Source organism: Vulpes lagopus, chromosome 13 (assembly GCF_018345385.1).
Source record: "Vulpes lagopus strain Blue_001 chromosome 13, ASM1834538v1, whole genome shotgun sequence".
Lineage (NCBI taxonomy): Eukaryota > Metazoa > Chordata > Mammalia > Carnivora > Canidae > Vulpes > Vulpes lagopus.
The window spans coordinates 26,110,480-26,135,798 of NC_054836.1; the positions used below are offsets into that span (position 1 = coordinate 26,110,480).

At 34.9% G+C, this 25,319-nt stretch overlaps 1 protein-coding gene across 4 annotated transcripts in view; it reads right to left on the minus strand.

The window, feature by feature from the left end:
* THSD7A (thrombospondin type 1 domain containing 7A) overlaps nucleotides 1-25,319 on the minus strand; it is a 423,880-nt gene that overhangs the window by 66,151 nt on the left and 332,410 nt on the right. For all 4 annotated transcript variants that reach the window (XM_041727876.1, XM_041727875.1, XM_041727874.1 and 1 more), the window contains 3 exons: nucleotides 21,405-21,520; nucleotides 12,448-12,580; nucleotides 10,845-10,948 (listed from right to left, as the gene is read on the minus strand). In XM_041727876.1, the coding sequence (XP_041583810.1) occupies nucleotides 10,845-10,948; nucleotides 12,448-12,580; nucleotides 21,405-21,520 (353 nt within the window). The remainder of the gene's footprint in view (nucleotides 1-10,844; nucleotides 10,949-12,447; nucleotides 12,581-21,404; nucleotides 21,521-25,319) is intronic.

Sequence of the window (25,319 nt, forward strand, 5' to 3'; positions counted from 1 at the left end):
GTATTCTGAAAGAATTACTCATGCAATGTTATCTAAACAAGTAACAACAGCACTATTTGTACAATATATTGAAAATTTGTCATACATCTTAACTTGTTTCTATTCTGACTTAGAGGAAACACAATAATTCAAGCACAGAAATGCAACTTCATTTCAAGCAGAAATGAACTTCCTGCTATTAGGGTGAGGAAAATATAAATGTTTGGAGAGGAAACCATCTGGTCTCTCAACTTTATAAACCTTTAAAATCATTTCTAAGATACGGAAAACAGGGTGGTTTTAACCATAGAAAAGATACATCATACTAAGCATGGTTTCCTAGAACACCAGAAAGCTACATATACCCAGACAAGTGTATCTATATTTACAGGTGAAAGATTTATAGTAATTATGCAAATTCTTCTTTGGGTTGAGGTCTTGTTGACAAGATGGTCCAAAAACCATGCAGCCCATCTACTTCATTCACTATGAAAGCTTCTTAGTGAGTTCAGTAAATACCAAAATAATTATTTTAAGTTAAAATTCTTTAAGTCTACATTGATTATGTTTATTTTATTTATAATTTTATTTTACTTATATGAGACACAGCAATTTTTACTTAAGTGTCAGGGATCGGCTTGCTTCCAGCAGGCTGAAAGCCTGGGAGACATCCATGTGGCTGCCTTGTGGGTTACATCTGAATTAGGCTAGGAAAGCTCAGCCTAGCAACATCGAGGGAATGATGGGAAGATGAGTAAGAGAGTTTCTTCAACAAATAAGTGCTCTGGAAGAGGGAGCTAGAATTGTCAGATTAAAAGTGACTCAACAAATATTCTAACCAATGCAATGTGGAGACCTTTATGAACCCTGGGTTCAACAAATTAATAGTGAACATTTTTTAGATGATAGGGGAAAATTCACACATGGTGTGAATATAGATGACATTGAAGAGTTATTGTTAATTTTGTTTAGTGTTAAAGTCCTACTATTGTTATGTTAAAAAATTAAAGTATTTATGGATGATTTAAATCTTATCAGAGACTTGCTTTAAAATACCCCAGCAAAATTTTTGTTAAGTGTTTGAGGAGTAGCTGATGCTGAAGAATGGCAACATGTTAAAAACTATTTGAAGCTGAGTGAATGAAGACTACACTACCAGGGGTCATTATATTAGTCTTCCTATTTTTGTGTCTCTTTGAAACTTCCCATAAATTTAAATTAAAAAATTAATCGGTTGAATAAGTAAAGTCAATTTTAGAATGTTTTCATGTAGGCTGAATTTTGAACTATGTTTTAAAGAGGAGAATAATCAAGGTTCCTGGAATGAAAGAGAATAGATAACATTGGTCTGAGCTAAAAGGACATGGATATCTCTGTTATGCATATATGACTATGTAAATGGAATGTTACTGATGCAGCCCTGAAGTAAATCTAATAGAATTCCAAATGTAGTTGCTCATCTTCATTTTCTTGAAGAGGAATGAAACTCCCTTATTATTCAGGATGCACAAAAGAAAAGGAGTTCTCTTGGTCTGCAGATTACCCTTCAGCATGCAAGACCATGTATTTTCATTTGAATAATCAGTGAAATAAATTACTAGATCTAAAATGTGCACATAGAAGTTCATTAGAGGAAACAGAAGATCAATGCCTTGGTGCAGTGAAAACTGCTGGATTATATGTAAGCAAAGAATTCAAGGAAATCTAAGACATTATTTATTAAGTTGAGTAATATTAACATGGTTTACCTCACGGCAACAGTGTCCGAGTATGTGTTTGGCAGATTGAAATGCTTAGAAGAGTGATTTTTTTCCTATACTATTAATGAAAAAAAAATGGTAAAAATGAGAACAAATCATGTAGAAATGAAAAAGAAAAAGCTTAATGTGAGTGAAAGCTAGTTACCAAGAGACCTAATTGTGCTTAGAAATAAGACCCAACCCATAAATAATGCAAGAGGGCTCCAGTTGTTTACTAGGTGGATGTAATGATCCTGGGTTTTCTCTGTGTAGAAGAGATTTTCACTGACAAGTTTGCCAAATTACTTTCTAATTACAGCTTGTGAATACAACTCTGGCAGAATGGAAAGAAATGCACTTTTTTTTTTTTTATTGATCCTAAATAGTTACCAATGATTCCCCAGTCTCATTGATGCTAATAATATATGTGAATATATGTGAAAGTCCTTGAATGAGGACTTACTAGGAAGTAATAATCAGCTCCCAGTGGAGTAGCCCAGATAAGGGACCTGAGAAGGGCTAACTAACTGCATCACAACAAACACCACATTGAGGAACCATCCTAGACACAGCGCATAGTCAAGCTTATTTTATGAGCTATTTCAAAAATAGTAGATACTAATAATAATTTTATGACAGGGCCCTTGCAGAGATATAAATCTCCAAATCAGATAGGCTGCTCATATCCATAGGAAATTAGAGCAAACCATTTAAATATAGAAATAATTCTAGAAGTTTAAAAATAGCTTTGTAAATAAAAAGTTGCATTATAGATGTATAAAAATATTGGGTGGTAACCAAATGTATATCAGGCAAAAAAAGTTTTAAAATCATGTCTCTGCAAAATTTCTTTCAAGCAAGTTCCTTTGCTCTTTGAGTTATGTTGAGCTTTGCTCTTTCTTACCTTGTTCTTTTTGCATTTTCATTCTTTTTTTTCCTCATTGCATAACAATCTCTGAAAATCAACACATTCATGTGAATTCCTGAGATAAATCAACCCAGATATTCTGGGCCAAATCTTGATTAGTGCCTCTAAAATGTAATTTTTAAAAAACAACAAAGTTGGCCAGACTTTAAGTAGAGGACTGATGCCAAGGGCATCAATGTAGAATAAGCCACTTAATCTAAGCACAAGATTTAAGCATATTTACTCATAAAAAAATAACTGCATAAATTATAGTTAAATACATTTCACATCATTTAGATTTAATTCTGGTACAAGGAGAATTAGAACTTACTTTTCCCCCTTGACTTTCCTTTTATAAACTTTTTAATCAACAGATGATGCAGGGTGAATACTTCTGGGACCAGGAAGGTCCCTTCCATATGAAGCATATTATTAAAGGGTGTTTCTTTTCTTTTCTTTTTTTTTTTTTTTTTTGGTCTATTTGAGAATATATCTGAATTACACTGGCTTTGACATAAAGAGACTGATACCAGATCTTAGTGACAGGTCAACATTAAAACGGACATTCTTTGGTAGGCAAGGATATAGAAGGGATGGGGGATTAGGATAGCCAGGGTGACCCTGGGAATTATTAACCATAGATCCATCTAATTCTCAGGAAGCACACATGGCAGGAGATGGCATGAAGATCAACAAGAAGTTTGAACATAGGCAAATCTGAAGTTAGTTTATGAAACTCAACATCTAACCTATGATACATTTATATCATACCCTTGGTATAAATGTGTCATAAGGTAATAAACACTGGAACAATACATATACATTTTAAGTAGCAGTGGTACATATTACCCCCTTAGGATAGACATAGAGAAAAAAATAGGTAAATTGTCCCAAACTGTCATTTTTATGAGCCATGTATTTAATTTCAAATAGATCTCTAATGGTTAAGTCTAGCTATAGCTATTGTGACTAGGTTTTGATGATATAGTCACTGACTCATATGCCATAAGTTAGCCATCTAAATGCCATCCACACTGTAGACATGTGAGTAGAGAGAAAAGACAGTAGAAGTTAGCGTTCTATTAAAAGTTTATATACAAGTGACTCAAATAGTATGAAGCAAATATAAGCTGTCTCTTCACTCACAGATTAAATGGAATGTGAACATAATTTTATGTTATATAGGGAAGATGCCTATTTGAAAGGCCCTCTAAAATTTCCCAGTAACATTTAAGAATGATTTCAGTTTTAAAGTTGCCAAATCTAGTCAATTCCTTCTTTAAAATAAGTCTTTCTCCTTCCTTCCTTTCTTTCCTTTTCTTCTTTTCTTAAAGATTTATTATTTATTTATTTATTTATTTATTTATTTATTTATTTATTTATGAGAGAGGGAGAGAGAGAGAGAGGCAGACACAGGCAGAGGGAGAAGCAGGCTCCATGCAGAGAACCCAATGTGGGACTTGATTCCAGGACTCCAGGATCACGCCCTGGGCCAAAGGCAGGTGCTAAACCGCTGAGCCACCCAGGCGTCCCTCTTCTTTTCTTATACCATTAGATAAAATTTCTTGGACCGTACCATTCTTAATAGTGAAAATCTGGCTCAAGCCCCTCTCTATGTCTAATTTCCTATCGGAACAGTACTCCTTCTCCCTCTCTGCCTCTCCTAGTGCCCACTCCCACCCCAGTATTCAAATCCTCCTCAGAGCAGCCCTTTGCTTCCAACTCATATGGAGTAAAAGGCTAACTGCTCAATGTACTGTTCCCCATGCATAAAGATTTTATTTTGTGCCTTTTTGTTTTTGTTATCTTAGATTTAAAAGTCATTTCCTCTGTCACTATGCCTTATCTGTGGTTACTTTTTATCTTTTCTGAAGTCTCTAGTGGTTATTGTGTAAATACATTACTAATGTATTACTAATATGCTTAAAACCTGGATCATGTATACTCATAGTATATTACCTGCTATAGGAAATAAGCGAAAACTATTTATTACATACTTTTTATTCTCTCAACAGTCTGGGCCCACTACCATATAGGCAACAGGCAACATGTGGCATGTATTCAATAAATATTTGTTTTATGCAAGAATGAATAGTACTGAATGATATTCAGGAAGTTTGAACTGGCTTTTAGGGACTGGTGTTAACCTGTTTTTATAGCTTTCTGAGAGATCTAGTATCAATGGCTGTGTACAGTGGAATAGGAATTTTATTTTAAGACACTGGTCCTTCATTATTGCTATGGACTGTGTCCCTGGAAATTCATATGTTGAATTCTCCAATATGATAGAATTTGGAGATGTAGCGTTTGGGAAGTGATTGGGCATAGAGGAAGTCATGAAGATGGGGTCCTTATGATGAGGTTAGTGCCCTTGGAAGGAGAGACCAGAGAGCTAGCTTGCTCTCTTCTTCTCTCCACAATGTGAAGACATAGCAAGAAAACAACCATCCGCAAGTTAGAAAGAGAGATCTTACCAGAACTGGAATTGGCCAGCAGCATGATTTGGACTTTCCAGCCTCCAGACTGTAAGATATAAATTCTTATGCTTAAACACCTAGTCTATAGTGTTTTATTATAGGAGCCTAAGGAGACTGATAGAGTTATCAACACAAAGTTTTAAGCATTTATTTTAGAGAGGATTTCTAATGTTTTTATAGATACACTTGATAAACTTAAGGTAAATATCCTGTTTATAGCAGAGTAGCTAATTTCATTTAGAGAAGACTGGGCAAAACTTATGTGATTCTGGGAATTCTCGATACAAAATTTCCCTTCACCATTATTTCACTTTTCCTTTAAAATGTAATGGGATTGGATCATAAATAAACATGTTTCAATTTTCAGAGCATATCAATTTTCTCTCAAAGCACTTTATGTTCTGATATAATAGTTCTGAAAGCATTTTCACATAGTTCTGAAATACAGAGAAGGTAGACTTGGTCAAGACTGCATTTACTTGACTGGAGTAGAATCTTCCTATATTCTCCCATCTGTGTCATTCTAACTCATGTTTGAGTAAGGCTGATTCTCACTAATTTGCTTTAGAGTGAGTGTCCATGCTGGAATGGTAAGCAGTTACAATCACTTGTTAAAGAGACTCTGGGAACAAAATTGCTTCCCAAATCCTTTGCAGGGTATCCACACAGATAATTCCTACAATTAAAACAATTAGAACAATTATGCTACTAATAGCAAAAATGAAAGTCTGCCCATAACAACCACTTTGTTGTTAACGGTTGGTAAAAATAGGTGTAGGTGACTGGAAAAGAGGAGACCTAGGACGGTTGGCTAGTAAGCTAGTAAAAGAGAATTCAGTTTCTTCTACTGTGCAAAGTTCAAGTCATTTGAAAAAATCTGACCAAAATAATAGGTGACCCTGTAAGTCTGCTGCTGAGTCGTGCATACTATATAAGACACACACATTCTTTCCATTCTATTCATACCTAGTAAATTAACTCTTAATGTCTTGGATATGATTTATCAGCTTCTAGACAGGGGAATTATGAGTTCTTATCACGTGTCTTCCAGATCCTATATATTATCTGGTTTTACCTTTTACTCTTTAAAAAAAAATTTTACTAATAAAGTTTTACAGTCAAAGTTTTATTTCTCATCCCCCCACCAAAGAATGCTGCAATTTCATTCTAAATGTGTGTATTTTACTACTGTGACAGTGTTTAAAGTCCACTGCTCTTATAACTTAAGTAGTTCCTTTATTTTTTTAAAGATTTTATTTATTTATTCATAAGAGACACACAGAGAGAGGCAGAGACATAGGCAGAAGGAGAAGCAGGCTCCCTGTGGGGAGCCAGACATGGGACTCGATCCCCGGACCCCGGGATCATGACCTGAGTTGAAGGCAGGCACTCAACCCCTGAGACACTCAGGTGCCCCTAAAGTAGTTCCTTTAAGGATGAATGGAAAAACTTCTTCCCAAGTGATCAGATAAACTTCAGGGGTTCTCTGATCCTACTGAGTAATGACTATTCAGAAGTTGTGACTCTATCATTGATTACCTGGCTTGAGTTTAGATCAGAGGTCAGCAAACTTTTTCTGTAAAGGGCTAGATAGATAGTAAATATTTTTGGCTCTGTGAGTCATATGCCTCATTATCTTGGAAGCAGCCTTAGGCCATAGGTAAAGAAATTGGTACAGCTGTGTTCCAATCAACCTTTAGATGAAAAAAACAAAACAAAACAAAACAAAAGAAAACAAACAAAAAAAAAAACCACAGCAACAACAACAAAGACAAAAAATGCTCAGGCTGTGGGTTAGATTGGGTACACAGGCTACTCTGTTAGCTGACAGCTGATTTAGACCAATAGTTTGATAAAAACCATGTGATAAACACTTTTATCTTTATTTTCTTTTTCACTTTTATTTTTAGAATCATAGACTGATAAAGTTAGCAATCTAATATTTTAGTTCATAGCATGTCATTTCCAACCTAAGCAAGAAAATAGTAATTTAAAGCTAATACCATTAAAATTCTCTATGTAAAAAAAAAAAAAATGCTTAAAGAGTATACAAATGCATACTGGTTAGAGAAAAAAGAGACCTATTAATGGGAAAATACAATAACCACCTTTTCTCCTACGCACCATATGTTGTAGAGATCTTAGCTTCTCCTATGGCTTCATTAAATCCTTTTATGGAAATGCTACCCAAATTTCTATCTGCTGTCCTAAGCTTTCTCTATAGTGACATTTCTACATTTCAATGCATACTTAGATATTTCCAGTTTGCTCTACTGCCATCATCTCTTATGTACAATCTATAAAATATAATTTCTAAAATTAGTTCTTTCAGACCTAAGAATCACCAATATTACAACTATTCTCAAGAACATATTAGAGTCAAGAACCATATGATCATCTTTGACTCACTTATTTCAATCTCATTTTCTATAGTTTGCCACTAAGTCTTGATGTTATTTTCCTCTACTTGTATGTTAAAAATTCACTTATTTTTGCCGATTCCCACTACTGTAGTTCCAATCTGAGCCCCTATTACTCAGCCTCACATTGCTATAACCCTGTGCTAGCTGGCATCCAGATTCATACGTCTTATCTTCCTAGTTTATTCTCTACATGCTGACAGATAAAACAGTACTTTCATCAGGTCCTTGCTCCTACCACTTACTGAACGAGGCCTAAAATACTGGTCCTGACATTTATAGCCTTTTACAAAATCACCCCAGGCTCTAGCTCACATTTTTGGAGCTTTGACCTACCAACTTTCTGTGAATACTTTTAATGTTTTTGTTTTTCTTTCTAATTAAATTAAAAAAGAAGAAAAGAAGAAAGAAATTAAATAATTTTCTTTCTATTAAGGCTAATACTTAGCTTACATAATTGATCTTTTTTCCCTCCTTTCTACTTATTCTAATGTTATGGTAGAAGTTAAGTCCCGCCCATCCTTTAGGTCTTTCTTAAGTGCTTTAGCTTCAAATGGTTGCTTTTGCAATGGATGAATTTCAGTCTTTAACTCCTACTTATTGGGTGATGTTACCAGTGATCTCATTTTCCTAACCAAACGAAGGCACCCTGGCTTGAACATATGCATCTTTTCCTGACATTCATGGCTTTCTACACTGTCTTCTAAAGTCAGTCGCAGTCGAGTGAGTGACTAGAACTAGAAAGTCTGATGTATAGGAGAGGACAGAGGGTAGATTCTCTATAGTCTTTGCTGATTGATGGTAATACTTACCATACAATTATTTTAATCACCAGAAAAACAGTACCAGTTGGCATTTTAGTCTGATCAGATAGGAATAAATATGAAAATAGTAAGAATCTGAATCTATCATGCAGAGTTCTGAAAAGAGCTATGACCCTCAAGGGAAGAAACTTCTGCTTTTTGCCAATAGCAAAAGCTATTTCTATATTCTTAATTTTCCTCATTTTATGTTTCTGTAGGAATACAGGCTCTAAGGAAAAGAATCTTTAATCTACCAAGGCAAGAAAGCAAAAGGCTATCTTCATATGGAAATTAAAGGGGTTCTTCTGATGGAAATTAAAGGGGTTCTTCTGATATATTTATGCAGAAATAATTTGTTATAATGCAACCTCCTCTTTCAGAGATCCGGAAAATAGAAAAGATTGTCAAGATAATGGAAGTGGTCTCACAAGTATGCCAAGATTAGAAATTATTTAAGTACAGGCAGAGGAAGAAGTACCAAGAATGGAACAATCAGAAAGGCAGGAGAAAGTAGCATTGAGGAAGCTAGAGGAAGCTCCCCTTTTCATGCTGGGAGTGGGTCACAGTATTAGATACTAGGAAGCAGACACCCAGGAGGAGGCATGAATAGAGGTTTTTAGATTGGGAAATGAGATGATTGCCAGTAATCCAGAAAGAACAGTTTTTATGCAGATTATGCATCAAAAACCAAAAGGCCCATGTTAATATTATTGCTTTTATGCCTACTATGACCTCTGTGCACATTCCCTGGGGCCATGATCTAACAGGAAAGGGGAAGGAATTAACATTGAAGATAGACTTAATATGTACAAAGCACTGTGGGGATCATTATGTTCTCAGCCTCTGAGGGAGGAAATGAATGAACCACAGTTGTGCAGTGGTTAAGGAATAATTTGGAACTGAAGCTGTTTCACACTTGTGCTGCTTTTCCTCCCATGTTATTTGATAAAAATACGGCTTTCATCTGTTTTACCTAACTTTATTTTCACACTTTGACCCCTGGGTATTATCTGTGCATAGATTATAGAATACAAAAATTGGAAAAATCCTGAAAGATCGTTTGGCCCAACCCTCTTTTTTTTTTTTTTTCATTTAAATTAACTGAGACCCAGGAAGCTGAAGGGATGAGCAAGCCTCACCCTGTGCTGGTGAAAGAACTAGACTAAAACCCACGTTTCCTGATTCTCAATTTCAAGCCTGTTTCATTAGAAACTCTATGTGGGGCCTGAATTGTATGCAACCATATGCTTGACTCAGGAGGAATGAGCAAGGTAGAATAAGAAGTTCTTGTATCACTCAACTTCTCAATGAATGGTTTGAAATGGGGAGAATGATTTTCAATTCTAAACACCTAAGTCTCTCTAACTGTAAGAGATAGTTATGTTTTAGCCATAGCTTATGAAGGATAAATAAGGAAAATTAACCATATGAAACAAAATTCTAAAAACAACTAGGTAGTTAATATTATTTATAAACTAAATTTTAGGTTTCAAATAAAGATCTCTAAGAGGATAGGATAAAAATAGATTTTTACAGAAAAAGAGGTTATTTTTCTCAAATTAAGAAAGCAACCTTTTCACTGTCAAGAATCAAAATAAACAAAAACTGAAATTCTGTGTTTATACTTTTGCATCATCATCATATACATAACTACTAAATGAGGGGGCAAAACGCATTTTTTATGAATTAAAAAAAGGTGGCTGTGTATTTAATTATGTATTTAGCTAGACTTTAAGTATGTAGCAGGAACTACATGTTAAAAGTCAATATAAGTAAAAACAATCATCTTCTCTAAAGGCTGAACTTGTTACAAGTATAAACAACCTGTTCCAAAGCTTGGAATGTATTATCCACAATATCTAGTAAATAACCATACTACTCAGTAAATGTTGGAAACGTTTCCATCACTCATTTTTGCAAGATTCCATGTTATCTAGTTGAGCAGACAGATTGCAGTCCACATATGGCAGGTTTTGAGTAAATAAATCTGCCATTTAAAAATCAGCACTGAATATGAACAAAATTGGGCATAGCCATGACAACATTAGGTATATTATTGCTGAGAATTTCCAGAAAGTTAACCAGTTATGGTACATTATATGCACACACATATATAGTTCACATGGGCAAGGATATAAGGATCTTATTGACTGTTAGGGTGGCAAGCAAACTGTAATGGAATAGCACAATCCAAAAAGTAACCCAAAAATCCCAAACAAGCTGCAGGGTACAATATAGTCATGAGGTTCTCAAAAAGCTTGCTTTGATTCACTTCTAAATATGAATGAAGGAAAAATTCAACCAAAGTATTTATAGGCTCCTGTCAAAGAACAAAGGATTGAAAAGGATGAGCTTCCATGTTGCCATGTTAGGTAGAAAGAGTGGTAGTAGACAGATATCTGCTGCTCTGTTTGCTAAGCATGTCATCGAAGTGACAAACTCATCAGGCTAGTGGTTAAGTGAGTGAAGAATGTAAATGTAAATGTAAAGCAAATCAGGGGTGTAAGGGAGCCTCCCACCTCTTGCCTGGCGTCCGGGTCCGCAGCCTTCCTGTGCTCCAGGGCTGTCCTGTCGCACACTCCAAGGGACCAACTGGCACCTGCGCCATTTGTGGGTCTTCCACCTGCAAGAAAAGAACAGAAGTTTCATAGAGAGGAAGCAAAAATACCAGGCAAATCATAGAGATACGGTGGCATGGAAACATGACTTTGAGCACAGCAAATGGGAATTTATTTCACAATGCTTAGTTCTATCTAAATGTAATTTAGATCTCTATCAAGACATTGTCAAAAAACAACATTAAATACACAAGTACTTTCTATGGCTGTGGAGACAAGAGTTCATCACTGTCAACTTCTACAGAAATGAAATCTATAGCTGCATTTAGCCTTTTTTTTAAAAAAAAAAAAACCTGAAGTATAGTTGATACTTGTTACATTTTTCTTGGATTAGGACTGCCATCAGATGTAGCAGATAGTACTAGAAGTGATGCATCCCATTTAAATAAGGTATGTTTACTTTACATTCTTTTTTTAAAAAAAGATTTTATTTATTTAATGAGACACACACACACACACACACACACACACACACACAGAGGCAGAGACATAGACAGAGGGAGAAGCAGGCTCCATGCAGGGAGCCCGACGTGGGATTCAATCATGGGTCTCCAGGATCATGCCAAAGGCAGCACTAAACCGCTGAGCCACCGGAGCTGCCCTGTTTACTTTATATTAGAGTTGTGAAACTATTCATGTCATGAGCCTTTTGAATGGCATCTTTTGGTTAGCAGTGTAGGGGTAACTCAGAAATCGCAATTACAACACATTTTACAAAAACAAATCTCCCAAATAAATTAGCTTGGGGCTGATGGTTGTCACTGTTCAGGCTAAACATGCAATTATACTGTTTGTCATATCAGAATTAAATACAGAGAAATTAAGATGGCAAATTTACCATCAGATTCATCGTATTTTGTGATCACACATACCATCAGTCACTGCCATAATATGTCATCTGTCATCAGATGGCAGTTATATACCACATCAAGTTTCGATTAGGTGCTTTCTTTTAATAGTCACAAGGAAAAATTTCCCTAATAATTATCAAGATGATGATGTAGAGCCTGAATAACCTGAATTTTCCTTGAGGTGGCCACAAATGAACAGGACAGACATTTTACTAGCATCACTGAAATAAAGATGTCATTTTGTGAACCAGAATGCCAGTGTTTATGAGGAACAGGTGCTCTTTGGAGCCAGGGGAGGAAGGCTTAGGCTACTCCTCTCCCAGAAAAAGAATTGCTTATATGTTTCATAATTACTAACTACTTCTTTGAATTTCTTATAGTTTAAAATCAACATAAGACGTTTCCCCAAATCCCCGGAGCTAGTGATACAGTTTGGAAATTTACACAAGTATTTGTCTCCCTGGAGATAATTTTGGTAGCAGAACAGCTCCCCTAAAGAGGCAAGAGTTGGCACATCCAGCCATAAACAGTTGCAAACTCTGCTGAGCCTGCGGGACAGTCATTGGCTTTCTTTTCTCATCATCGGAAAGAAAATGGTCTTGCAGTATTTGCTCAGTGCATGGCTTCCAGTGATTTTTCTTTAACTCCATTACCTGTAGCTTTGGCACACTTGAGGGGCCTCACAGACTTTCTCTTCGTAGAGCGGGTCCGTGCAGTCCCTGCCCCCGTTGGCCGGCTGCTGAATGATGACCCGGTGCCGAGACTGCTTTCTGACTCCGGAGTCCCCTGGAATGAGGCAGCTTTTAAACTGCTGTACTCTGCACTGCTAAAACAATCTTCAAATACCAGCCGGTGTGAAGAAATTACATTGCTTCCAGCTACCTGTGCTTTGACATCCCTGAATTAGAGGCCTCATCTAGTCTAATCACTATCGAAATTCTCCAGACCCTTATACCGAGAACCTAATCAATTTATATTCAAAAATGTGAAGAACAGAGAAAATAGTTCCATAGTCAACTAGCCTTCCTAATGTGCAGCTACAAAGTAATTGCTCCTTTGTATATTTCTTTCCCCTGGAGAAATATGACAGATCTAATTAATTTATTTTCCTTTACCTTAGGTTTATTTTTATCCCATTTCACATAGTCCTATTTACCACATGGGACTCATACAGTTCTAATGAATCTTTCTTAGGAGACTATATTCAATGTTTTAATGTGAAATTTTATTTCTTTGTTATTCACTTAATTTGAAATGCATACCTCATAAATTATTCTAGTCATTTATTATTCATGTTAAACAGTCTAAGATCTTCAATTCAGGTCACATTCTAAACATCAGGGCCGTAAGTAGTGAAACAAAAGTGGTTTCTTAGAGGCAGAATTTTTACAAAAGCATTCATAGTAACAATTACTGTAAATAAATAATTCCAAATTATTTTTTTAAAAAACAATGGAAATAATTAAGATTTACCTTCAATGAAGAAATCCACTTGACAGTATTACTTATATAAAGATGTTCAAATATTTTAGTACTTGAGACAATGTGTAAGACTTGCCAACTTTAATAAAAGATATTTCAATTCACAATATATACCTTTAAGGACTAATGACCACATGACACAATTTTAATTACATTAGAATTCCCTAAAGAATTATTTTAATAGAGTTCCCCTAATGCATTTACATTTTCTGCAAGATCATTAAATATTTGATATGCAGAGACAGGAGAAGAAAAATTTAGAAGGGTTAGCAGTCCTTAACAATGGATGTTTAATAAAAAATTAAATGAAATTTTCTTAATGTTATTGTGTTAGTAGAAAAATGTGATTTGACCATTAGAACTTCCTAATAAGGGATATCTTTCCTCATGAAGTCGAGGCATCCCTCAACATGGTCTGGGCAAGTGATTCCCAGCAACGTGGACTGAAGATTTCCACAGAAATCAGATTAAGGATTCCCAAATATCTGACTATGTAGAAGAATTTCTTTTAAAAACTGAAAATAAAAACAAATCGGACAGAATCTTTGGGAGCTGGATTTGGGAATCTGATTTTTACAAAGCTTGCCAGGGAATTGTGAATGAACAGCCAGGTTTGAGATCTATTGGAATAGATGACCTTGTATATCTTATCTCAATTTAAGATTCTAGGGTCCACATGCAACTTTTTAGCATTATTCCCATTAGTGATTATGTTAACTATTTCAGTGAATAATTAGAATACTACAGGTAAAATAGCAGTCTGAATGCCAGCTGCAACTTTTACATATTAAATATCATTTATCTAGGAAAGATGTAAGAAATGCAATGGGACTTTTAATAAAATTGCTAATGCTGCTTCCATCATTATGTTGTCCAATGGCCCCTATTTTAAGATCCAGGTGACAAATTCCTCTAATAATTGAGAACAAGGAAAATTTTGTTTCCCTTGACAATCTGTTAAAACTCTTACAGGTTTCTATTTTTCGCTTCATTCTTTAGAATCTCAGGGCTAATTTTCTTCTCAAGTGTAGGAGCTTACCTTAACTTTGACTTGATAGGATAATTTTTCCCTTCCTCTCCCCAATTCCATTTACTACTTGATTTCATCCTTCTTTTATACTTTCTATTATTTTTCTTTTTTTAATGTTATGATCTGTCTTTCATCCTTTTAAAAGAGTATATGAGCTAAATAACCATTCTAATCATCTGTTTGGCATTGGGAGAAGGAGGGAGGTGTGCGTCTGTTTAACAGGGAAAAGAGAGAAAGAACATGGAGGAGCAGGCCTTTGTTTCTGGAATGATCAAGATTCTCAGAGTCAGTAACTCTCAACTCCTTCTCTACCTGCAGGTAGACAACAGACATGGAATTGAGACTCAAGGATCTGGAGCCTGGTGGAGACCATGAGCTCAGCATCAGTGGCACTTTATACACCAAAGCTCCTGGTCACTAACTATCTGGATATCACATGGGACACGTGCAGCACTGTTCAGATTTGAGAGGCAGCATGTAGTGTTTTAATCGCACTTCATTTTTTGACTCGAAAGTAAAAATTTCACCTCAGGTACAGCTCTAAAACATTCTAGTGCCTTTTATCACAATGTCCACAAGCTTGTGTCTTATATATAAGACCACAATAACCCTTTTCACTTCCATAATTGATTCCACAGTAGCAATCCGTTTATTCTTTAAAAAGTTCAAATACCTTAACCTTGTGCAGCCCGCAAAACAGAGAGTGTGAGCTGATGAAAGCAGGACATTCTAAAACCCTAACACCTACAGAGGAAGTTTAATGGGGTTACACAGGAAGTGTCAGGATACCCATGTTTATATCCACTGGGAGTTTCAGTGACTCTCAGATCTCAGTTAGGAAATTACTTGTATGTTCAAAGAAATAGCACTGTGGAGCTCAGCCAGGTTATAGGGCCCTCAGATCAGAATGCAGACAAAGGGAAAGCTAGAGCATACATTTGAAAAGAAAAGTGGAAGGTTTCTCACTAATAACTTGAGCTGGCAAACTTGGAATTTTATAACCTTCATGGCTTCCTGTATGCATATGCACCTAGTTTATTGTATTTGGTTGACATACATGTATAGTTTCCATTTATCTTTGTGTTTTAGTGCCTAGGATACCAGTTACACATGGTAAGGATTTAACAAATATTTGCTGGATGAACAAACACATTTATCTCACTTCTCAACTGGACTGTTAGTATCTTCTATTTCTTTTTATCTACTTTCTTATAGAAGGAAGCAGATGGGTACAAAATTTGTGCACTGAGGATTAATAAAAAATAAGGGATCATTCTGTTCCCTGGAAATAATAAACATGGGGAAAATAAAGAAATATTCCTGTTTATATTTGAAAGTATCTATCTAGGCTGGAAATAGAAAAAAAAGGATTATATATTCAGAAAACAATTATGTGATAATGAGGCACACAGACTCAGAAGGCATGCAATCTCTTAGGTAGTTATGGCATTTTACAGATTATTTGAAGACATTCAAGATAAATTTCACCGGGGAATTTACTTGATGGGAAGATGTAAAGGGCAGGAAAAACTAAGATTTGTTAAGCTAGATGGGAGGGATGGATGGCAGGCTGGAGTAACATTGAGCTAGGAAATTGAAAGGGAAATGTTTCATGTAAGAAGCAAAATGTAGAGGTAGTTTTCACATCTTTCGGGGTAATCCTAACGTCATACTGCTTCAGGGCATCAAGGCAGAATAGATATCTCTGCAATATCCGTTCTAGCTCTCAAGTCAATAAATGCAGTTAGAAAAAAGTAGTGAACAAAATGTGAATAGTGAAATGTATTATTTAATCAAAAGTATTGACATTTTTAAAATTACAGTTATAAATAATTTATATGCATAAATGCTTACTAGTTCTTATAAAAGTCTTGTGTAAAAATTTATAAAAACTTGGAAAAAGTTAACAAGTGCATTGGTTTGAGGATTAAAACTACTCTCTACTCAACTGATCTTCATTGGCATTGATTTTTCAAGACATATCTTGAGACCTCTCTGAATAACATTTCAAATAATTCCTTTTGTTCGTCCTGGAATGCTAAGCTATTCTATTCCATTTTTTGCAATATTACCTCTTTAAAGATTTTTGAAGGAAGGGTGGCTCCATATTTTCATAAATTTAAAACTGTAATACAATTTAGACTTTACCTGCAGAATTAAAAAAAAAACACTCTATCCTTGAATTAATTTTCTGTTGCTATTATCTACCCTTGGACATAGAACTCCATTTACTATTTTTAATTGTATGTGGAAGTCAGTGTTATTTCAATGAAGTTTGGATTATTCTCATTTCATACCAAATGATGGGGGAAAAAAAACCCTAACCCCATATGTCATTGCTTTTTTTGTCCTTACAACAATAGGCTAGTTTTCTATTACACCATTGTATCATTATTATCAGTTATAGCAGTCTACAGGCAAATACAGAAAAGGCTTATCCAGACACACAAAGCATCTTGGTACTGTTGTCCAACAGCAACCCTCTCTGCCATCCCCTAGGCTTTATTTCCTCAATACACAATTAGAGTTATTCTTTTTAAGTCTGAGTGCCTAGGTATAGGGTTTCTAAAAACCTCTTGTTATATAGGACTCAATAGAGAACCTTCAAATAGAACAAGCAGGGCTGATCTCCTGTTCCTGCTGAGACGACCAAACACAGCCCTATCTCTCAGAGAGCTTCTTGTCACAGGACAGTAGATTTCTGTGCTGGCATTCTTGCACTCTTTGGCCACCACCACCCAGAAGCTCCAGGGGAGAACAGTATCCTAATAGCACTGTGCATTCAAATTCACAGAGGTTATTACCCTTCACAAGATCAGCCCAACTAAACTCATTATATATCTCAGCTGTCTGTCACTTACAAGAAACTAGTACCGCTGCCACCATCCCTCTTGTCACCCCCACGTCTTCCATCATCATCTAGACCCACAGCACTCCCTACATACATAACCTGATTTTCAACTTCTCATTTTGTTCCATCCTCTAATCCTTCCACTCAGTCACCCATCTTCTATCTCTTCTTGTAAAGTTTCCTTCATATTTTTTTGCCAGGGGAAGCTGATTCTAGACATTTCTTAGTCTTTTCTTCTCTGTTTATCTTTAAAAGTCTCCAAGTCCTCTGTCATCAACTTTCCATCAGCTATTTACCTTGTAGCAGCCAGCTACCAACATTTCATTAATTAACAACTTTAGAATGTCCCTCACCGTAATCCTTTCTCTTCCTACCCCTGCCACCAGTCTGGTGGCTTTGGCAACCACATGATTATCCCATGCAAGGTTCTGGGCTCTGAATTAGTGCTCCTCCTCATCTTCAATGACCTTTCCCTCCATTTCAAATCAATTACTAGCTTTTCTCATTCATCCCTTGATGTTATTATCATTAGTTACTATCATTGCACATGCTCATCTTTAAACTCCTTACTTTCCCATCACTCCTCCTAACCTTCTAGGTCAACAGTTTCAGTTATCATCCTACTAAAATTCCTCAAATTCACTTGTGACTGCTAGTCTACTTTCCTTATTACTTTTTTACTTTTCCATTTCTATCATTCTCTTCATAACCTCACTTCCTTCCCAACCTAACTTAGGTTTCATACTTCATTACTACAATAAGGACTCCCTTGAAATCATCCTTAATTCCCTGTTCCTCTCTTTTTTACCTTGTACGCTCCTGGGAAAGCCCCAACTCTAATCTAAACCAATTCTTTTGTTACACTTTTTCTGCACTCAGGCAGCTGAACATGGCTGGAGAAACAAGGACAATTGTGTGGAGCAACCCCTTTTTAAAGATACAACTAAATAGGCACTCCATGGTGCCAAGAAATTCTGTATGTTATTAGCTTGTCTGCTTTTGCATTCTCCAAAATGATGTCACATCTTCTTTTCTTTCCTCATCACCCCTACACACTTCCCTTGATCCTTCATACTTGTTGAGAGATTAGAACAGTCATTAAATGCCTTGTCTGTCTCCTACCACCAGATTGTAAGCTTCCTGAGAGCAAGGATCATTGATTTCCTTGTTACTGCTATTTCCTTTATATTTAAAATTGTGCTTAGTATATTATACCTACTTGAGAAACCATTGTAGAAAGAAAAAATGAATCATTGCTTAATAATGTTTAATGACATGATGAGCATTTAAAAACAATTATCAATAAACATATCTACAAATAATTTTTTCTCTTCATCATGATCTAAATACTTTTCTCACACTGATACACAAACTTCTAAGAAAGATTGTGCTTAATAAGTCAATTTAAAACATCACTAGACACTGACTATATGCAGGTTGTGGTTTGTTTCCTATAGGAACTTATACAAAAATAAAATACGGGATAAAAAATTAATATAAAATGTAGACTAACTAATAAGTTATATGTCAGTTGGGCCATGGTTCACAAAGCATAGAGCACTTTACCATATCTCATTTGTGCCACAGAACAACTCATAGATGTTATAACCAAGGCTTGGCAAGTTTAAATATCTTACATAAGGTTACTTGGCTGCTAAGTGGCCAGGATGTGTTCAAACCATTTGCTGATTTAAAGTTCACTCATTCCATTATATGATGAAATCCACTACTCATATTTATGTTCAAAAACTAAAAATTGTGTCCTGCTATATAGAAGCTCAATTTGGTCTTCCATAACCTGTCTCCAATCTTCTTTCCAACTTCACATCTTAATTTTTCTCCCCTCAGTCTGGGTTCCAATGGACTAGCTGTCATTTTCCTCTCAAACAACATATCTTCTCATGGTCATCTAAGAGTTTTCCTCATGTTTTTGATCCTCCCTTGGGATTCCTTTATATGTTCCCCCTTTCACAAAGATTGCTTCCACCTTAATTTCAAGATTTTCACTATTTGCTCTCACAATATTTTCCCCCTTCCCTTCCTTAGAGCTCTCTCTGTTTTACCACTAAAGCTTATTCAATAGTCTTACATTATCTGATTTACATTGAAGAGTTTTACATTTTAGAAATCTTATATTATTCTATATATTAAATGAGATCAAAAGCTTCCATAAAGTCAGAGACTATGTCTTCTCCACAGGGCCATTAATGTACCAGTTATATATATAGGAATCAATAAATAAAAAATCCAATAAAAATTATGTATATATATTATATTTATCTATAAATATTTATATATATAGATGAGTATTAATTTAATTATCAGGTACATAGTATTTATAATGTATTTCTTCATCTATCTGCTAAATTTTATTTAAAGGGCATTATAGAGATGCCTGGGTGGCTCAGTCAGTTAAGTGTCTGTCTTTGGCTCAGGTCATGATTCCAGGATCCTGAGATCTGCTCAGTGGGGAGCCTGTTTCTCCCTCTGTCCCTCCCCATCCCCTTGGCTGTGTTTTCTCTTCCTCTCTCTGTTTCTCTCTCTCAAATAAATAAAATCTTTAAAAATTTTCACTTAAAAATGCTAAGTTTGTGTTAGATTATTAATTATATGATTATAAATGTAACTGCACATATTTTGGAATTATTAGTAAATGGCCTTATCCCATATTAACATGAACATTAACTATGAAAACATAACACTTGAAAGCACATAAATTCCATGTAATAACCTTTTTTAGTGCAGTGAAGAGTACCAATTGCTACAGAAATACTGACAAAGTATAATTCTGTTGCTGATTATGACCAAACTAAATAATATCATGTTAATTTTTAAGAAAATAAAAGAAAATCTGGAAAAATTATCAGTGATGCTGCTTTAATCATAAAATTTAATGCCATTAACTTTGTTTTGAAAATATTAACACGTGTAACTTTTTGCAGCAAAAACAGTTTAGATGTCTCAAAGAATTTTAAAATCAAAATTGTATACTCTTGCTCACTTTATAAAGGTTTAATTTTATTTTATACTTCAAGAGTACCTAAAATTTTTTAAAAAGCATAAAAAGGAACTGATGTTTTAACTGTATAAAAGGATAATCACACTGTAAAAACAACCCATTATTAAATTTATGATTTCATATAGCATCTTAAGGATTTAAATAATTTTTGGCAATTTAAAATAGTTGTTAATCTAGAAGTTGAAGTTCTTTTTTTAAAGATTTTATTTATTTAGAGAGAGAGAAATAGTGAATGGGGGAAAGGGCAGAGGGAGAGGGAGAGAGAGAATCTCAAGCAGACTCTTCACTGAGTGTGGAGGGTAGACACAAGGCTCAGTCTCACAGCACTGAGATCTTGACTTGAGCCAAAATCAAGAGTCAGGTACTTAACCAACTGAGCCACCCGGGCCCCCTTAGAAGTTGATTCTTAATTGAATCTCTTCAGTCAAGAAGCATAAATAAAATAAAAAAGATAAAAGAAATTTATGAAACATCATCTGCATTTGCTGCAATAGTAAAAAAAACAAAATAGGAGACAGTGCCTCCCGTGACACTGAGAGAAAACTTGCTAAGGTATTGCATAAGTCACCTGGAGGATATTGCTATCTTTCTCAGCAGCAATGAGAAAGGACCCCATCCTGAAGGGTAAAGAGTTATCAAAGTGCCTGCCATTATGTTAAAGAGTCTTTGTGAGTAATAAAAGCAAAACCAAACCAACTGGGAACAAACCCTCATCTTGCAAACAAATGCTTCACGGCATGTTAAGTATTGGAAGAGGAACAATTTGGCCATTTTTCTCTTTCTGTTATTCGCAGCCTTGGGGGCTGCATAATTGAATCTATGGTGAATCTGGGCCCATGACCATCTATTTCTTGCCAGTAAGAGGTTTGGAAGCCATGAGTACTGATAAAATTGTTGTACATTCTTTATGAAAAATACAGGGACACTACACATTCTTTTAGAATTAATGTTAAAGGAAATCTTATTAATAGCATAAAGTCTAGAATCCATTAATTTTGATTTATATAATATAGTCTTAAATCAGTTTTTGGCATAAAACTCATTCATTTGGTTCTTTAAAGCTGTGCTATTTTCTAGAATGAAACTAGAATTTTATGGCATGCATGACAAACCAGGATTACCCAGCCCTGTGTAAGAATCATAAACATTGCTCAGCCAGAAGAAGTTGGAGGTCCTGCCTGGAGTAGGTTTTCTAGGTGAGTAGACTTCAGAACTCTGTAGCTCATACCTTCTTTACATGAGTTGGGGCATGATGTCCAGTCACTATATGGTGTCACAATACAGTCTTTTCTACAAGGAAGCAGACAGGGCCTCACTGTTTCAGGTCGAAGGCTTTCAGGACACCTAGAACACACAAAGGGAAATTACTTGGCCTCTTTAGTAACCCAGAAAACCTGGTCATTTAATATCTTTAAATCTTTCATTACTAAAATGGCTAAACAGTCACCAACCTGTATTATTTAACTTCCAGGAGCTTGTTTACTTTTCATAAGAACTATTCAACGAAATTAATTTTTCCAAACTGGACCTCAATAATGCTTCTCAAGGCAGGATGTGTAAATTTAATAATAGTAATGTACTACTAGAACACAATATAACAATCCTATCTTATCCCCTTATAAGAATCTATTAACAAATACATATTTTCTAACATGCTTTATAAGAAATTTGTGGAAATTCAAACTACTAATTTAAGGACTGATTCTGCATCTTTGTATAAGTAAATATGCTTATTGCTGATTAAAGTTTATAGGTTGTTTTACAGTTTATTTTTACAAAAGATGTGTAGCATAAAATAAGTTTATAATGGACTATATTCAATACACAGTATATGATCAAGGAAAATACTATATTTACAGCTATATTTTTCACAATAAATAATAAAATAATAAAAGTATATAGGTAGATCATTATGATAAGCAGTTTTTTACTTTATTCCTGGTTTCATTTAGTGTCTCTATTCTCATTTTTTCTTCCATGTTGTCCCCAGTTTCAGTGATCTGAATTATGGGATTTTAAGTATTTTATAAATTAAAATATTTTTGGAACAAAAAGAATAAATATAAATAAAATATAAATAGTCAATCAGTACTTCAAAAAAAATAAAACACTGTTCTTGGCAAATTATAGTAAAATTAATTATTTTCAAAAATATAGCAAACATTTATTAGGAACACAAGAGAGAGATAATGACAAAACACTGAAATGTCTTATTTTATACAGGAGTTTTCACTTTTTAAAAGATAACTCAAGGAAGCCAACGTATATGAATTTTCAGTATACTGTCTTGTGATTGACTTAAGCGATTTTTAAGTTTCCCTATTCTCTGTATCTTTAAGATTTAATTCTATTATTGCTAGTGGTCAAATAGTGACCACTAGCATTAACACCAGAAGAGGATGTATATTAAGCACAAAAGAAATAATAAATAATTCATATGACTAAAAGTAGCTTATTGTCCTGACTCCTAAGGAGTTATCTTTTGAAGTTATATAAATCTCTGACAAGGAAGGTCAGAGACAGTGAAGAAATGAACCAAACAACTAGTATTACTAGTTGCTGGAATAAGTTGGCAAATTAGTGGAAAATGGGATTTAAAAATACTCCTGATGGGAGAAATCAAATTTTCTGTAGGTCAGGATAAATTGTCTTTTAACAAGTAAGTTAATCAGGTTTTCACAACTGAACTATGAATGGGGGAAAAAAAAATGAACATCATTAATCTCCTTTCCATAATTTCTTTATAGCACTTTGCTGACACTTCACTTTTATATAACTTGTATTACAGATATTTATCTACATGATCCATCTCATGCATAAATATCATATTCTATCCAATTATACAGATACATGCTTTCCTCTTTCATTCTCTAATGCTAAGGTTTATTCAGAAGTGGATTTGAAAAATATATTGGACTCAAGGATTTCAAAAAGAAATAATCTCGCTGGTTTATATTGAGGATAATCTTGGATTTTCCTAATTGCTATGAAAACGAAGATATTTAGAAGTGAGTCACAGAAGTTAATGAATTGTTACAAATGAAATTATAAATCCACTAGAATCATAATTTAATCTGCATTCCTAGCCAGGAACATTATATGGCAGCACTCCACATATAATACTGTTTATGCTTTTGGAATTAAAGAAGTATTGATTAGTAATTATTATTAGAGGCACTTCTTTTCAATCAAGCAATTTAACAACTTTTAATAATGAGAGAGGATTCATAGCAAGCTCTTCAAATTTTAGCCCCTTATAAATCAATGGAATTTACAATGTTATCATTGACAACCTCCAAAATTCGGTTTGAGTTTAGAAATATCCACAGCAAGATACTTGGCTAACTGTGGAGAACAAAATTACTAACACCAAAGCCATTAAATGAACACACAAAGATAAATTATACAGCCTAGATTACAACCAATAAAATGAATGCAGACTTCCTTTGGCGAAGCAATTGGTTCAGTCAACATGTTTCTTTTCTCCTTTGTACTGTTTGTATTTAGTGTTTGTGGTTTAAATCAAGGAATTGATTTTCCCCCAAATCTTATTCAAGGTCAAATTAAACAGATGTGATAGGAGTTGAAGTTTGTTACTCGGAGGATAGATAAGATCAATAACATTGATTTTACCATTGCACAGTAATCTGTTTTATTAAGAGGAGTTTAAAACAATGTTTCTATTTGCATTTTTGTTTCAAATGCCTCCTCCTGAAAAGCATCCACTAAATTTGACCTAGCTTCTAGGGATAAGGGCATAACATCTTCTTTTGAATTCAGTGTTTGCTTAATTTTTCAGAACTTTAATGGCAAAGCAAATCCACTTAATTTAGCAAATCTATACATGTATCCAGGTCATTGAATAAAGGCTGCAGGGGCAAAGCAAATTTTTAATGGATTATTGTGGTGGTTTGACATGGGGCTTCAGGATGCCCTTCCTACTGAATGATCTAATGACATTAATCCATCAGGCTTTTTCACACATAGGTTTATACACATGTGTGTATCTATTGCTTAGCACAAACAGTTTGTAACTTGGATAAAGTGAGAGAAATGTCAACAGAAATATCTGCAACGTGATTAGCCGTGGAACAGGAACAGACTCAGCTCACTTGTAGCTGCTCAGCATAATTGCCCTCCACCCTGTGCCAGGTTGGCCAGGTTACAACCCTCTGCAGGGCATATCTCTACTTGCATGCTTGTCCCAACAAGACCCAGAATCCTCTGGGACTCAGCACTTCTGCCCCTGGTCTTACTGCCAGAGAATTTTAATACACTGCACGTTAACTTCCTGTGTTAGATTGTTCATAACTTTCACATTATTTCTATTAAAAAAGTGGTTTGGGGCTACTTATTAAGGAAGTAGAATAGTTTCTCAACCTATTCAAGTCTTCCTGGCATATATTTTCTAATGTTTCAGACTTTCAAATTATATAATCAAATAAAGTATGGGGCAAAATAACCTTAATGTCTGGAACCCTGACCAAGTAAAAACAACTCCTAATGGGATTAATATTTATACCCTGAAGTGTTCCAGACATCAGGTACATTATTAGCATTTCCCTGAAACCCTAGGAAGGCTCTCAAATCTTAAAGAGAAAATAATACTTTCTCAGATTTATTGAGTGCTTCTATTACTATTTTTAAAAATTATCAAATCCTTTCAATAAGCTTTGAAAATTAAGGCCAGAATCAGTTAAGGAGCATGCTTAAGGTCACACATAATACTGAAGCACCTGGCCACGTATTTGGAAATTATGAAGCTGTTTTTTTTTACCAATGCAAAATTGACTGATTTTACTTTCCATGTTTCATGTGGCTAAGAAGATCTGAATTCTAAAAGATTTATGTTGTCTATATCTCAAAATAGAAAAGTGGCTTTTTCCCCTTAAAGGAATACATTTTTTGAGTTGATTTATTAATTTTCTCTAAGAATTGATTAACTCAGTTATGCCATGACATGTTTTCATTTATATTTCTTACAGGGCATATGTAATATGCCAACTCTCTGGTTCCTTGTCTTCCCCTCTAGCAAACCGTTCGCCTTGTTATTACACTATTTGTAACCACAGTGAGAAACTGATGGTTTTTCTACTTATCATAACACTCATCCTATCCCAAGGCTCTCTCTTAGAAGTGAATG